Source organism: Camelus bactrianus, chromosome 19 (assembly GCF_048773025.1).
Source record: "Camelus bactrianus isolate YW-2024 breed Bactrian camel chromosome 19, ASM4877302v1, whole genome shotgun sequence".
Taxonomy (NCBI): domain Eukaryota; kingdom Metazoa; phylum Chordata; class Mammalia; order Artiodactyla; family Camelidae; genus Camelus; species Camelus bactrianus.
This window is the reverse complement of record NC_133557.1, coordinates 13,212,943-13,227,375: the sequence shown is the minus strand read 5'-3', so window position 1 is coordinate 13,227,375 and position 14,433 is coordinate 13,212,943. Positions and strand designations below refer to the sequence as shown.

The 14,433-nt window shown below is 39.1% G+C and overlaps 1 protein-coding gene and 1 non-coding gene across 7 annotated transcripts in view; one reads left to right on the top strand and one right to left on the bottom strand.

Moving 5' to 3' along the window:
• PHF20 (PHD finger protein 20) overlaps window positions 1-14,433 on the bottom strand; it is a 110,331-nt gene that overhangs the window by 57,776 nt on the left and 38,122 nt on the right. For 5 of the 6 annotated variants that reach the window (XR_012500614.1, XM_010960784.3, XM_010960785.3 and 2 more), the window contains exons 3-6: window positions 13,944-14,115; window positions 12,617-12,701; window positions 3,589-3,668; window positions 144-531 (exon numbers count right to left, since the gene is read on the bottom strand). Coding sequence is in view for 5 of the 6 variants with exons in the window: in XM_010960784.3 (XP_010959086.1) it covers window positions 144-531; window positions 3,589-3,668; window positions 12,617-12,701; window positions 13,944-14,115 (725 nt within the window). In the remaining variant the exon portion in view is untranslated. The remainder of the gene's footprint in view (window positions 1-143; window positions 532-3,588; window positions 3,669-12,616; window positions 12,702-13,943; window positions 14,116-14,433) is intronic. The other variant, XM_045520986.2, reaches the window with a different exon arrangement.
• Window positions 13,319-13,391, top strand: TRNAD-AUC (transfer RNA aspartic acid (anticodon AUC)). Its single transcript has one exon. It is a non-coding gene; the product is annotated as a tRNA-Asp (tRNA).

Sequence of the window (14,433 nt, the reverse complement as noted above, 5' to 3'; positions counted from 1 at the left end):
TCAGCTCCACAGACATGAAATGTTTGCAGATCACAGGATGATTCAAAGTCAGTCACAAAAACAAAGGGTGGACGTACAGAAATTATAAAGAACCACAAAGGCCACAGAAGAGCACTCTAGCATTGCCCACTTGGGACACTCACCAGTAGGAGCTATGGAAGGGGGTCTGCCTCGTTTTCTTTTTGGCTCCCTCAAGTTTTCTTGTGAACTCTTCACAAGGTCATTTTCAGGTTTCTTGTCCACTTGAGCATCTCCAGAATACTCTCTGTCATTTTCTGAAATGTTCTCCTTATCTTCCTTCTCGTTCTCAGGAAGGCTCTTCTCTGACACTTTCCCCTTTTCAGAACAGATTAACTTTCCTTCTTTATCAGGCTGCTTGGGTCGCTTTTCTGTCTTTAAGGCTTTGTCCTCTTTGTCTTTCTTCACATTGACCGTGGCTTTTCTCTGCTCTTTAAACTTCTCTCGTTTATCAGGAGATGATGAAAGACTTTTGTGCTCTGTTTCTTTAGGCCTAGCATTACCCACAATATTCTAAAATGAGCAAAATAGCAATGAAATATTTTGTGGTTACTTGTAAATATAAAATCAGATGATTTTTTGTAAACTTATGAAGACAAAGAAACTAAAAGAGGACATATATCAGGTCACATAATGGAAAGCACCACTGAGAATATCCACCCATAGTCTGAGGTTTGAGAATCAGTCTTAAGTTTAAAGAAAATAACAGTCATGTTCAACGCCTTCTTAGACAATGCCATCTCCCTTATGATTAATAAGTCACCAGAAAGTAATTAAAGGGACAGACCACTACCCCAGGGACCTCTTCTGGAAAGCAATCTTTCTGACAGAGGTCTTCTTAGCAAATGCCTTCACACCCGTCCTTCTCATCCCAAGCATGACTACATTGCCCCAGGGTCTTTCAGAGGCCTGGCTCACTCTGCCAATAGATGCTGATGCCCTGTGTAGAGAACTGAAGGCTGAACAGGAAAGCTTTAAAGATACTCCAACCCAGAAACAGAGTCCTTGCTTCCCCTATTGGGTAAAAGCTGTGCCCAGTCCAACAAGCCCCCTACTGTGTTCCTGAGTCACTGAATTTGTGTCCATCAGGAGGAAGTAGTGCTTTTTTATTACTTTCCTCCAAAATTACTTTCTTTAAAATTCATCCTGAAAATCTTGTGTCCTAGTATACTGCCTCATAATAAAACCAGCCCTGAGAGCTCTGGAGTCTCCAAAACTACAATTAAGTTCATCTGTGTATGTATCTTCCTTCATATCATGTTCGTATGGGATTCGCAGCACATAGCACACACTAGGCACACAGATCTTTGCCAGAAGTAGGAAGGAGTGCCTAAATACTTAGTGAGTGAAAGTTTAATTTGTTCCATAGGGAAAAATAATAAACAAGGAGAATTCCTGTGGTTAGTGCATAAAAGGCAAAAGTTTTAAGTCCTCAAAATTTTCTGAAAGCAATGAGGCTGATAACAAGCACTCCTCAGTAATTGCTGGAGAAATATAACCAGCAACCACCAGGAAGGGGGGTTGGCAATTTGGGTCAAAAGACTTACAAATTTATACTTCTGAACTCAAATGAATTCCTAGAAATGGAATCTGCTAACAGAATAATCAGACTTGTACACCCAGGTTTGCAAATGACCAAGTTTAAATGACCCTAGGGAACTGGTTCCACAAAGTAGGGTCTATACATATTACAAAGTACTACATTGCTATTAAAAGCTGTATTCCCGTATGGTACTCAGGAACTTGGAGGAACTTTATTTTGTTAAAACAGCAAGTTATAGAAGATTAATGTATGACTCTAATTTTGAAAATAAATACATATATATATATAAATATCTTTTTTAGAAAACATAGAAATCTATACATCAAAATTTTAAGAGCAATTATATTTAGATGATACAATTTTAGCTTTTACATTCATTGTGCTTTTCTGTATTTTCCAAATTTTCTACAGCAAACGTGTATTATTTTTTAAACATGTATTATTTTTATACCTCCAAAAGAAAGCTAAATTCTTCAAATAAAGATTATCAAACCATTTAAGGTAGTACAATCCTATTAAAAAACAAACAAACAAAAAAACCACCCTTGATCTACTCTAATACTACATGAAAAAAGCTTTTAAAATTGTCTGACAGATATTTTAAGCAGTTTCGCTTTGCAAGTGGCCATTACAGGACCCTAGACTCTTAGGGTCGAAGAGAGTTGAGAAGTCATTTATTCAAACCACTATGTCCTCTCAGAAAACAAAAACCAACAGGAGCCATGAGCCTGTGCTCAAACACTTGCCAGGTCTGAGATGAGGTGAGACACTCGTAGGCAGCTGGGAACTGAGGACTGAAGCACCCACAAATCCACACAGGGTGAGATGCCCATCTCTGAGCCAAAGCACCATGAGTACGATCAGAGTAAACAGTTTAACGTTTGTTACCTGGAGCCCCAGACTTCCATTTGGGGAGGCTCTATATACAATCTGATAATTCTGTACAAGTTCTTAATACAGTCCTCTGTATTAACTCATTCCACAAACTTAATACAAAAATTGCCAAATTTAAGGCTAAAATAATGTTTTAGAGTGCTGTGTAGCACCTTAGATGCCTCACAGGCAAATAATCAAAGAGAGAACATCTTCAGGGCTAAAGTTTACAATTCTGCCAATTTTCTGAAGAGGAAAAGCAGCAAAAGGCAAAAACGTTCTTAACGCTTTCTATAATAATATCATGTATCATGATGCTTTGAAAATGCTAAACATACGTACCCAGAGTAAGTTATTAAAATTTGTGATAAGTAGAAGCATTTGATCATCGTAAGAAAAGACAACAGGTTTCAGCATTACCAAATACTGTCACATCAACAACCACACAAAGAGGTAAATAACAGTTAGTAACAGTCAGAATCTTCCCCCTTAGTTATTCATTAAGACATAAATATGAAAAAGACTAAAGGGGAAAAATCATGAAGAAAGTAGGCCTAGATGGCCTTCTAGGTGGCCAGTGTCTGTGTGCACCATATTTCCAGTATCAAAACTCAGGTCTGGTGCTCAGGCAAATACATAGATGGTGACAGGGACAACAGGAAACAACATTTTCAACCCAGGCACAGCTAGCACAAGGGATTACCAATCTACACCAAACAGTAGCTCTGTAACCACCACACCATTGTCCTGAGCTGAAGGACAAAGTGGGATCAGTAGAAAACATCTCTAGATCTCCTCAAGCACTCAGCAAGTTCCCTGTGAGGGGAAACAGCTCTAGGGGCAGGGCACAGAGAGAGAGAAAAAGGAGTAACAACCAGACACTTTGGAGAAAAGATGTTTTCTCAAAAGAGGTAACAGGTAATGATATTAAAGTACTGGTACTTCTGAAAAGAAGAATTTGCATTAAAAGCAAATGGCAGAAAGACAAATATTTACAATTTCTGAAAATTTCTGTATTGCTTTCTGGTGAAATCATGTCAGATGGAAGAAATAAAGACTTAACTATCATAAACAAATGTAACATCATTATTAGAGAAACAAAACTACAATGTTAGCATCATTGATACCACAAAGCACAAAACCACATTTCTCACCTGATCTTTGGAAAAAGCTTTGACATGAATATGTTTGACAGTTTGAACTACTCCATCATAAAATTTCACAGTGTAAGTACCTAAAATTCAAAAAGATATGATGATTTTAACTTGCAGTTTCATGAAAGCAACAAAACTTTTCCAAGCATAAACACAAGGGAGCTCCAACAAAAATAATAAACTTACAGGAATTAAAACATCATTTAAAAATCACATTCAGTCTTACTTATGTCCAAGATAATAGTATGCTTGCCTTTTTTAATCTTTATAGATCTGTTTATCTACACAGATCAAAATCCATCAAATAACTCATTTTTATGATGCTTCATTAAAATTTTAAAAATTTGTACTGAATTTAGACCAAGAACAAAGAGCAATATAATAATTAAGAATGTAAGGAAATACCAACAATAAACTATGAGAAAGAGAAATTAAGGAAACAGTCCTATTTACCATCCCATCAAAAAGAATAAGATAGGTAGGAACCTAGCTAAGGAGGTAAAAGACCTGCACTCAGAACACTGTAAGACACTGATGAAAGAAACTGAAGACAGCACAAACAGATGGAAAGATACACAGTGTTACACTGCTGATGGGAATGTAAACTGGTGCAGCCACTGTGGAAAACAGTATGAAGGTTTCTTAAAACACTAAAAACAGAACTACTAAATGACCCAGCAATTCCACTCCTGGATATATATCTGAAAAAAAAAAAGAAAAAAAAAACACCAAAAAACAAGAACACCTAATTCAAAAAGATATATGTATCCCAATGTTCATAGCACCATTATTTACAATTACCAACATATAGAAGCAACCTAAGTGTCCATCAACAGATGAATGTATTAAAAAGATGTGGTATATACATATATAATGGAATACTATTCTCCCATAAAAAGAATGAAATTTTGCAGCAACATGGATGGACTTGGAGGGCATTATGCTAAATGAAGTAAGTCCGACAGAGAGACAAATACTATATGAGATCACTTATATGTGGAATCTAAAGAATATAACAAACTAGAGAATATAACAAAAAAAGAAACAGACTCACAGATATAGAGAACAAACTACTGGTTACCAGTGGGGAGAGGGGCAATACAAGGGTAGGGGATTAAGAGATACAAACAATTATGTATAAAATAAGCTACCAGGATATATTATACAACACAGGGAATATAGCCAATATTTTATAATAACTATGAAGTATATAACCTTTAAAAATTGTGAATCACTATATTGTACACCTGTAACTTACCTGTACTGTACCTCACCTATACTTCAATTTTTAAAAAAAGAATGTAAGGAAAATACAGATTTACTTATTGCTTGGTGAATTATCTATTTTCTGGGCTTAGGGGTAGTAATATCTTTTAAACTTTGAAAGAAATATGACCATCTGCTAAAGGTATTATGTTTTTAGAAGTCACATTAATCTCAAAATCCATATAAATTACCTCCATGTTACAATATTTAAAAATAGAGACTAGGCCAAAGCACTAAATGGTGTCTGCTATGTTGTCAGTTTTATTCCATTCTTTTTTAAAAGTTCAACAAAAATCACTCTGCTAAAAAAACTGAAGCTGGAAATCCAAATAATTTCATCTTCCCAAATAAGATATTCAACTACAGAAGTTCTCATTAGTTGCACCCAAACCAACAACCTCAAACTTTTGCATCTTAGAACCCACCCGTGTATGTCTGTCTCTCTCTCCCTCTCCTTCTTTCCCTCCGTCTCCCTCTCCCCTCCTTTTTACCCCCTAGGGATTTAAAAACAAAACAAACAAACAAACAAAAAAAAACCCACCAGAGTTAATCTTGTCGAGATTACCAGTGAACCACTGTTAAACATAGTCCAGTTTTCAGGACCAACTCCCACTCAACACAGAAGGGAAAAAATAAATCCGAAGGGTTGGGGCAGAAGAATGTAACAAGGAAGTTAAGATCTTCTGGCTGGTTACTTCCTTCTCATACATTCTCTCCTGACTCCACCTCACGCCACCTCTCCTCCAGTCCTAAACAGGGCCCTGTCAATGGCTAGCCATCTCTGTTGAAAGCCTCCCCGTTTAGTGTTCAAAGTCCAATGCAATCTGAGCCCAGTTATTTTCCAAACTTTATTTTGAATCACCAGCATACAATACCCACCCACTCAAAGTGACTAGCTACTTACCACCCACTGAAACTGCCTTGTGACATTTCCACTCCACATCTTTATCAAAGTGCTTCCCTGCCTGGAATGTGCCACTCATTGATCCTTAAGCACTTAGCTCAAATGATCACAATGGTTCTGTAAAAAGCTTCCTGACTTCTTAGCTACTGGAGATTTCTCACTGCTCCGAACTTTCAGACTCCTTTGGAACCTGGCCTGCAGAGCCGCCCACTTAGGTGCCTTCATATAAAAAGCAGATGCCAAATCGAAGGCAAGCTCTCCAAGGCCAGAGACCACATCTTACACCAGTTTCTCTCACACAGCACCTGGCTCACTGTAGACGAGTGTTTCTCAAAGTGTGGTCCCCAGACCAGCAGCATCAACAACCCTTGTGAACTTGTCGGAAATGCAAGTTATCAGCCCCACCCCTGATATACTGAATCAAAAATCCTGGGAGTGCAACACAGAAATGTATGTTTTTGGTGCATACTAAGTCTGAGAACCACTGTCATAAACAATTAGTAATTATCTACTGATTTTTATTCCTGGTAAATATAAAATAAAAGTGATTGTTTCAAGGATCACCAACACAGAAACAACATGGCTAGCAAACAAGATAGATATAAGGATATATAGTTGGTTATATGTATACCTAATCATATATATAGTTGGTTGGTTGGTTAAAACAAGCAATGAGATGACAGGCTATGATAAAGGATTCTACATAAGGCAAATAAGTCAGCAACAACTCATGAGAACTTACAACAAAGGCCTAGGTTCCTGCCTTCCTGCCTCTATTGTGAGGGTGTTGTCAAGCAAAGGAGCAATGATAAGCAAGGCTGTGGCACTCTAAACAAACCCTTTCCAAGCAACCATGGCAAGCACTAGCCAGCCTGAAGTTGGGGGCGGGGCTGGGGCCGGGGACATTAGGAACTCATTTCTCAAGAAATCTTAAATATTAAGTGTGCCAACACGCCACCCAAGCCTATACTTTCAACTATTTTATTAACAAAGTTTGGCACCAGTTGTATCAAAATGAAAACTGTCTATTTTTACAGACATTTCAAACATCCAGAAGGACAACATAAAAAATGCTATCCAACAGTCCAACATTTTCAGCTACTTGAAGACAATCTGAAGCTAACTCCTGATGGCAGGCTCAAAAAGGATGCCTTAGATGAAAGGATGTGCCCCAAGTTACATATAAGTCTAAAACAGAGCTAGAATCACAACCCAAACCTGTCTGCTAACCTCTAATTCTCCTCCCACCACCCCACACTGCCTATTCTCCAAGTCCCTCAACCCAAGTTCCAAACCACTGACCCAGAGCACCACTGGCCACTGTGAAATGATCCAAACTGTGGCCAAAGGTGCTCAGGAACCACTGTCCTCAGATAACAACATCCCAGCCCTGACCCTCTTTACTTCCAAAAAACTACAAGGGATTATCTTGAAACTTTCTCCCGCGATCATGCACACAGCCTGATTTAGGCTTCAATAAATCAGAGGGAACAAAACAACACATCCCAAAGGCAACAGCGGCCTAGACCCAAATCTACTTTACTGGTTTCATGTATAACTAAAAGATCATCTTCCCACAGAATTCTCCCATGGGTGGCTGGCAATAGAGTTCTCTTATGGCCACAAAAATACATCTAACAAAAAACATATTTAATGATAGAATTCAAAATAAGAGCATTCCTGACACAAAGGCCACCTGCCTCAGGCTCCCTTAAGTAGCTCCTATCTTTACCAGATAAAACAAAGCTTCCTGGCCTTACTCCTCTGGGGGTTAAGAACTCAGCATATCAAATAACCTTAGGGAAATCAGCAGAAGGGATGTAAGAACAAAACTAGAGATGCTAGTAAGATCATCTCCTCCAGGACCAAGGAAATAGGGATACACTGGTGACTTGGATAGGACAGATTTCTGTTGCTCCTGCAATCTATCATAACTGTGACTCTAGGGCCCTTCTGCTATCTTGTTCATTCTCCAGGAGTCAGAGAATTCCATAATACCATGGATAGAGACTCAAGTTTTCAAACATGGTTTCTCAAAGTCCTGAGGTTCTCATAGATGTACCTCAGGGGGTGGGCAGAGGGATGGGATAAGCAAGCACACGTTTGCAGGCAAAGCTTCCCCTCCCACTAAGTCTTTTTTTCTTAGCAATTTTACATAACAGGCTTAAGTTCTGTGGCCAACAATTTCCAAAAATACTCATCTATTCCAATTCCTTCTTCAATTTCTAACTGCTCAAATGAGTCCAGAGCAAGAAGAGTGAACTGCCTATAATCATCAAGCAGGAACTGGGACAAAGCCTGTCTCCAATCAGGGCTCTCAAGACACCACTAGACTCAGAAAGTACAGACCATCTACACCCACCCTACCATATCAGGTGCATACTCTCCACTCCCCCTCCCCCACCGCCACCCCTCCATGAGCACCTAGACCTGACAACTCCTGCTGTTTTAGGAAAACCCTGCTCCAGAGAAGCAAGCTGGTACTATGGGTACTCCAGTTTCAGGAACTTTGGAGCCCTTACAGACCCATTTAAATCTGAGCACTAACATTTATGTATGTGCTCTGTAACCTCAAGCAGTTTCTCCTGTGAGCTTAGTTCCTCATCTGTAAAATGAGGATAGCGTTGCCGGCAACAACCTTTCCCTATTTGCGTGAAGACTAAATGAGATCAGATATGGAAATCGTTTAGCAAACAGACTATCACAGAGCAAGGGATCAATAAGTGGTTCTAATTATCATCATCCACCAAGTCACTTTAAAAGGGAACTCCATCTTTCACATAGAAGATTAAGAGCTGAGCTAGCACCTGCATATATGGGCCTAAACTGTCCTTTTATCTCTATTCAAAGCTACTCACGTAGTCCCAGCCTCCCCAAATTTCAAATGTAGGATCACTTATAGCCATGAAGAAAACAAAAAATAGTAACTGCTTCAACCAGAGACCCTAGAAATAAGACCATTTCCATAGAACCTCCCAGTAAAAATGCAGACTTTAAGCACTGAACAAAGAGACTGAACTGGGGCACAAGGGTGGCATATGACCTAAGAATATGCATAATTTTAAGGACGAGGGACCTGATTATGGAAGAGGGCCTAAGCACTCAAGTTAAAGAACCACAGATCAACAGGAAGGAACGATTCCTCATTTTGTTGTAAATATGAACATACTTTCAGTTTCCCCCAGAGAGGATGCCTTGCAGAGCAGGGGACACAAAGCCCTGACAGACAAGTGACTCTGACATCCCCAGTGTAAAAGAGGAGAACTGAGCAGCCCCAGCAAAGAGCTGAGGTCAACTTACCAGAGAAGGCTTCCAAACAAAGATTCCCTGGAAGCAGAATCCCTTTGACTCCAACACAGACCAAGGCTCTAACAAGGCTACCAGGTGTGGTTGCCTTCAAGCAAACTGATGCTTAATTGCCATTGCCAAAGAACCATTCCAGGTGAAAAGGGCTAAATAACATGGCACTGATTTCCCCAGTTGGCAAGTGCTAAATAACTCTCTTAGGAAACTCTAAAAGTTGCTGTTTAGTTGTGATTCAATCATGCCAGATTCCCATCCAGCGGCCAGTGCTTTCCACTCTGGCTAGAACCCCCACCCACCAGCCTGCTCAGTCAATGCTCAGCCTCAGCAAAACCACCAAGGAAGTTAAGAGTGGCAGAAAAATCAGACCAAGCCTTCCCAAGATGAGCCTACAGAGAGTGGCTTCACTATATCCCCAGCCTCCTCCCAGCAGCACCAACAAGAAGTATAACTTTTACAGAAAATAAAGGGGGCGCCTTTCCTGCAGAGGTCTTCCTTGTAGCACCCTTAAGCTGTGAGGGCCTCTGCTACACATGCTCAGAGCAGAAAATACCATGGCAAGGATGAAAAGAGAGTCTAGCATTGTCCCTCCCAATCTGCAATTACTAGAATAAATCATAAACTAGAAACTCTGCCAGCTCCCCTGGATTAAATCTAACCCAAAGGCAACACCTAAGAGTCATTATTTCACCTCAAAATCAGGCACAGATCTGAGCTCCCACAAAGGCTAGCTTTCCTTCATAATCCACGATGTAGTAATAATGTCACCCAGCTAGTTCCATTACCTTTCAGGATTTTCTCTACCCCATGTCCTTTCTCTCCTTCCCCTTCCAATTAGTCTCAAGAACCAGTAAGGATAGCATAATATAGGACTTCAGACCCAAGAACTCTGGGGAAATCAGGTTTTTTAAAAAATATTCACTCATTTTCAATGTCCTCCAGTTAACTAAAATTGACTGAACAGAATGTGAAGCTTATAGAACTAATACATTAGAGTGGCAAATGACCACTGCAGGAACAATCATTACCTCGTGACTCTCCCTCCAATAATTTTAGCTAATAGAGGAAATAAACTGAAAAGATATTTTAAAACAACTTGCAAAGCTCTGATTGCCCAAGTTTAAAAACCATTTAATAACCTTAATTAACTATGGCCAATAATGCGGCCAATGACTTTTAGTCCTTAAATGATTATTTCAAAAGATTTCAGACCCAACCGACACAAAAACTCCAATAATTGCAGGGAAGGATCCCTCCCCCACTCTCTCCTTATGATTTGTCTGCCCCAGCCATATCTTCTCCTGGTTGCCCTATCTCAACATCTACTTCATTCTGACTTGAATTAGCTCTTCTTAATTTTTTAAATCTATGATCCCAAGGCCTGGGCTCTACAGATATTAGATGCAAACAACAGGTTCCTAAGCCTTAACTGTTTCCACCAAGACCCTACCCCCACCCCTCTATGAGACCACTCCCAGGGCTCCCCAAACCCTTCCTCAATCTGCCTCTCCTTTGCCACTCCCTTATCTAATCCACTTCACCTCATTTCTGTCCTCTATGTGACTCTGGGATATCACTGGAACAAAAAAGAAATGTTGGAGGGAGGATACAGCGCAAGTAGTAGAGTGCATGCTCAGCAAGCACAAGGTCCTGGGTTCAATTCCCAGTACCTCCATTAAAAAATAAATAAATAATTGACCCTGAATCTAGGCCAGCACCTTGCTGGCTTAAAAAAGAGTCTTAAAAAAAAAAAAAGAAAGAAATGTTGCTTCCTTTCTGCTACCTCCTTTATCTACAGTTACCCATTTTATTACCCACAACTCTAATTTGCTCTAAAGGGCCACCATTTCCCCCAAGGGAGCACAGCTCCAATGGATATATTCAGGGGAAAACATCAGCAAAAATCACCCTAACAGACTTTCAGGAACACATCTATGTACACTAAGAAACAACTATACTTCATATCATGTAATTTAAATCTAGTAAGAGCAGAAAAAATTACTAATCTTGAAAATAAGATTCTGAAAAAAAAATTACACTTTTTTTGTGACTTCTTTTTTGAGGTATAGTTGCTTTACAATATTATATTAGTTTCAAGTGTACAACATAGTAATTCAAAATTTTTATAAATTATACTCCATTTAAGGTTATAAAACATTTGCTGTATTCCTCGTGCTATACAATAGATCTCTGTAGCTTTTTTTCCTGTAAGTTTGACTTTATTTTCCCCATTTCAGTGAGATCATACAGTCCTCATTTTAATAAAAAATGGATCTGTAAATTGTATTTAATGAGTGTTTGATATAATAAACTGCATCTTTTACTAAAAGAATTTGAAGTTTAGCAATATGTAAGCTTTCCTTTAAAATAAATTTTCAGGTTAATGTGATACATATGAAAAGTAATAAAAAGGATTAAGTAATAAAAAGGATTTTATTTTGAACACAGGCTTATAAAAGTAACTTAGGGAAACAAGGAACTATCCAAAAAGACTTAATCAATCATGAACAGGAGGATCAGTAACTGCTTAGACAACTTAGAAAATATAACCCTGCTTTAGGGGCCTGCAGAAAAAGAACTGTGATTTCAGGATAACATACATCTGTTAACCCACACTGGTCTAACAGCTGGCTGGACTGGGGGTGGGGTGCATGTAACAACAGAGAAACTAAAATTTCTGCTATATGCAAATGTATGTTCATTTTTGACCATTTCAACCCACACTCAGACAAAACTTCCTGGTCACTCCAAGGTCTAGCATTTAGCAGAGTGCTGAGTAAACAGTTGAATAACTTTGCTGAATGAAAAGTCAATATTCACCCCTAACAGTGGTACTAAGCAGTCTGTTTGCCCTAAACATTCACTGCAGAGATCATGGACATACCATAAACATCTTGGCGGAAAATGCTTAAAAAAAAAAAAGGTATCACTTGAACCCTGAGTCTGTTCTCTGAGTGTCAGGATGCTGACCACACGTATTACCTTCATAACCCTCCTCTTGCCTTTGTATTAGCAAAATGAACCTCTTTAGGTCATGTTCCCTGTCCTGACCCCTCACATGTTCTAAACTCTGGCAAAAGCATCCCAACCCAGTTCTCTAAATCCCAGTTCCTCAATTTCAACTAGCAACTCTGATGTTACAGATCACTCTCAATCACCTTGCATTTACAAAGAACATTTTTAAGAAATGTTTGTAGTCAGCTTCATTTCAAGGCTGATCACAAATACCTAAAAGGAACATTAGGAGTTTATTTCATCAATTATTAGGAACCCCTAGACAGCAAGAACCTGCATACTTCCCAGTAAAGTGATGGATGAACCATGACTGTTTTAGAAAACAATGACTAAAATTTAGGAGGCAAAGAATCAAACTCTCTCTTTTTAACTTAGCTTTCTCTCCATTTGTAATTTCTTCCTAACACCCAACAGAGTAATTAACTTGAAGAGAGACAATTCCTAGGCAATAAATACTACTGAAAATACACTATTAAACTCCAATATTACAAATTCACCTTCAAATCAAGAGTAAAAACAATTACAACTCAAATGCCTTACCATCCTTGTTAACTGCAGTGACTTTGGCTGGGTAAAAACGACAATCAGACCAGCAAGCAAGGACCTGCTCATTTATTTGAAATTCCTAAAAAATATTAAAGAAAACAAAAAACAAAAAGATCCTGTTACCAATCTAATTTCATAAGATGTACACAGTAACCAAATTCATAAAAGAGACTGGAATTGCCAAGAGTGGGAAGGGGAGATGACTACTGGGATGGAGAAAGATATTTCTTCTATTCAGCATTGGGCATCAAAGCAAAAGGGCTGGACACAAGACTTTTCTCATTTTAGGAAGTTTGGGCAGGCACAGCACAGCACTGATGACAAGCCCATCCTATCCCTGAAAGTGAGTCTAGGAGCCCAGGACCACACCAAGTATACAAGCTGGAAGGGCAGAGGCTACCTCATCTTGAGGGAAGCAGCATCCACGCCATCTAATGCCACCCATACTTTGCCAAGGGAGGCACTCATTCACTATTTTCCCAGCACAGTTTGCACTGATACATTTTGTAGAATAAATAAATCGGACAATGGTGAACAAACCTAAATTCGGGGGTGGGGAGAGGGGGAGGCTAGCAAGAATTCAAGTTCCCTAGTCAGGTTAAAATGGAAAACAGGATCCAGGGCAGAATCAGATCAAAAGACTGTAGGATTTCTACAGATGTTTCAATGCTTGTTTAAAAAACTGAAAACAAGCGGGGAGGGTATAGCTCAGTGGTAGAGCGTGTGCTTATCATGCACGAGGTCCTGGGTTCAATCCCCAGTACCTCCATTAAAATATATAAATCAATAAATCTAATCATTTCCCCCAGCAAAAAAGAAAAAAAAAACTGAAAACAAATAATTTGCCCTTCATTCTGAGATCAGTAAAAGTTCCGGGCATAGTGATGAAATTTAGAAAACAGGAACACAGTCTAATCAATTTCAAGTTTTTCAAAGGCTTATAAAAGACCTTAAAATGAGGCTAGCACAGTGCTCCATATGGAATGACTGCTTAATAAATGATCAGACAACAGATCAGCTTAATAAATGATCTAAAGGGATACAGTGGTGTAAGAGAGAGATAAAGTCCCCAGTTCATTATCAATGCAATCTCAACCAAGTTAGTTTATGAGCTATCGCGTCAATCACATCATACAGATGACAACTGAGATTCTTCAAGAGCCCCAGGTGCTTTGGAGAACTCAACATTGCACTACAAGCCCAAATAAGGATCTGTCCCCAGCTGCTACTGACTTTCACACCAAAAACATCAAAGACAGGAACATAAAGTACCCAATGGCTGACCCAGCTCATTACCAAACTACCCAGACTTGTTACTCACAGAAGATCCTTCTTCTTCATGTAAGCCCTCTTTCCTCAGCTGTATTTTCTCTAAAGGGCGTAAATAAGGACTGTCCCAACAAAACCACTCATCATAACGATGGTTCCAACGCTTGAAATGGATGAGTACTTTTCCTTCTTCGTAGTCAATATCTTCTATGTGAGCTGGATACCTGAGGCAGAAAAAAAATATTTTGAAATGCCTTTAATACCCACCCAAATATTCGAAACAATACCCTTCCAAACCTGTTCCCAAAGTAGTCGGTCACCAAATACTAAATAAAGCCTACTACTTAGAGGCTCTGTGTCACTGTGTCAAATCAGAAATTATGGAAGCTAACAGATGGGTTCAAATCCCACCCTGGATATTCCTTAGTCTGTGATTAAATCAACATCTCACAGCGTGAGTGCCCTCACATAAACTGGAGGAAGGATACCAAACACTGCATTGTAGTGTAAGTTAAACAAGATGATATTTACCCATGACCTGA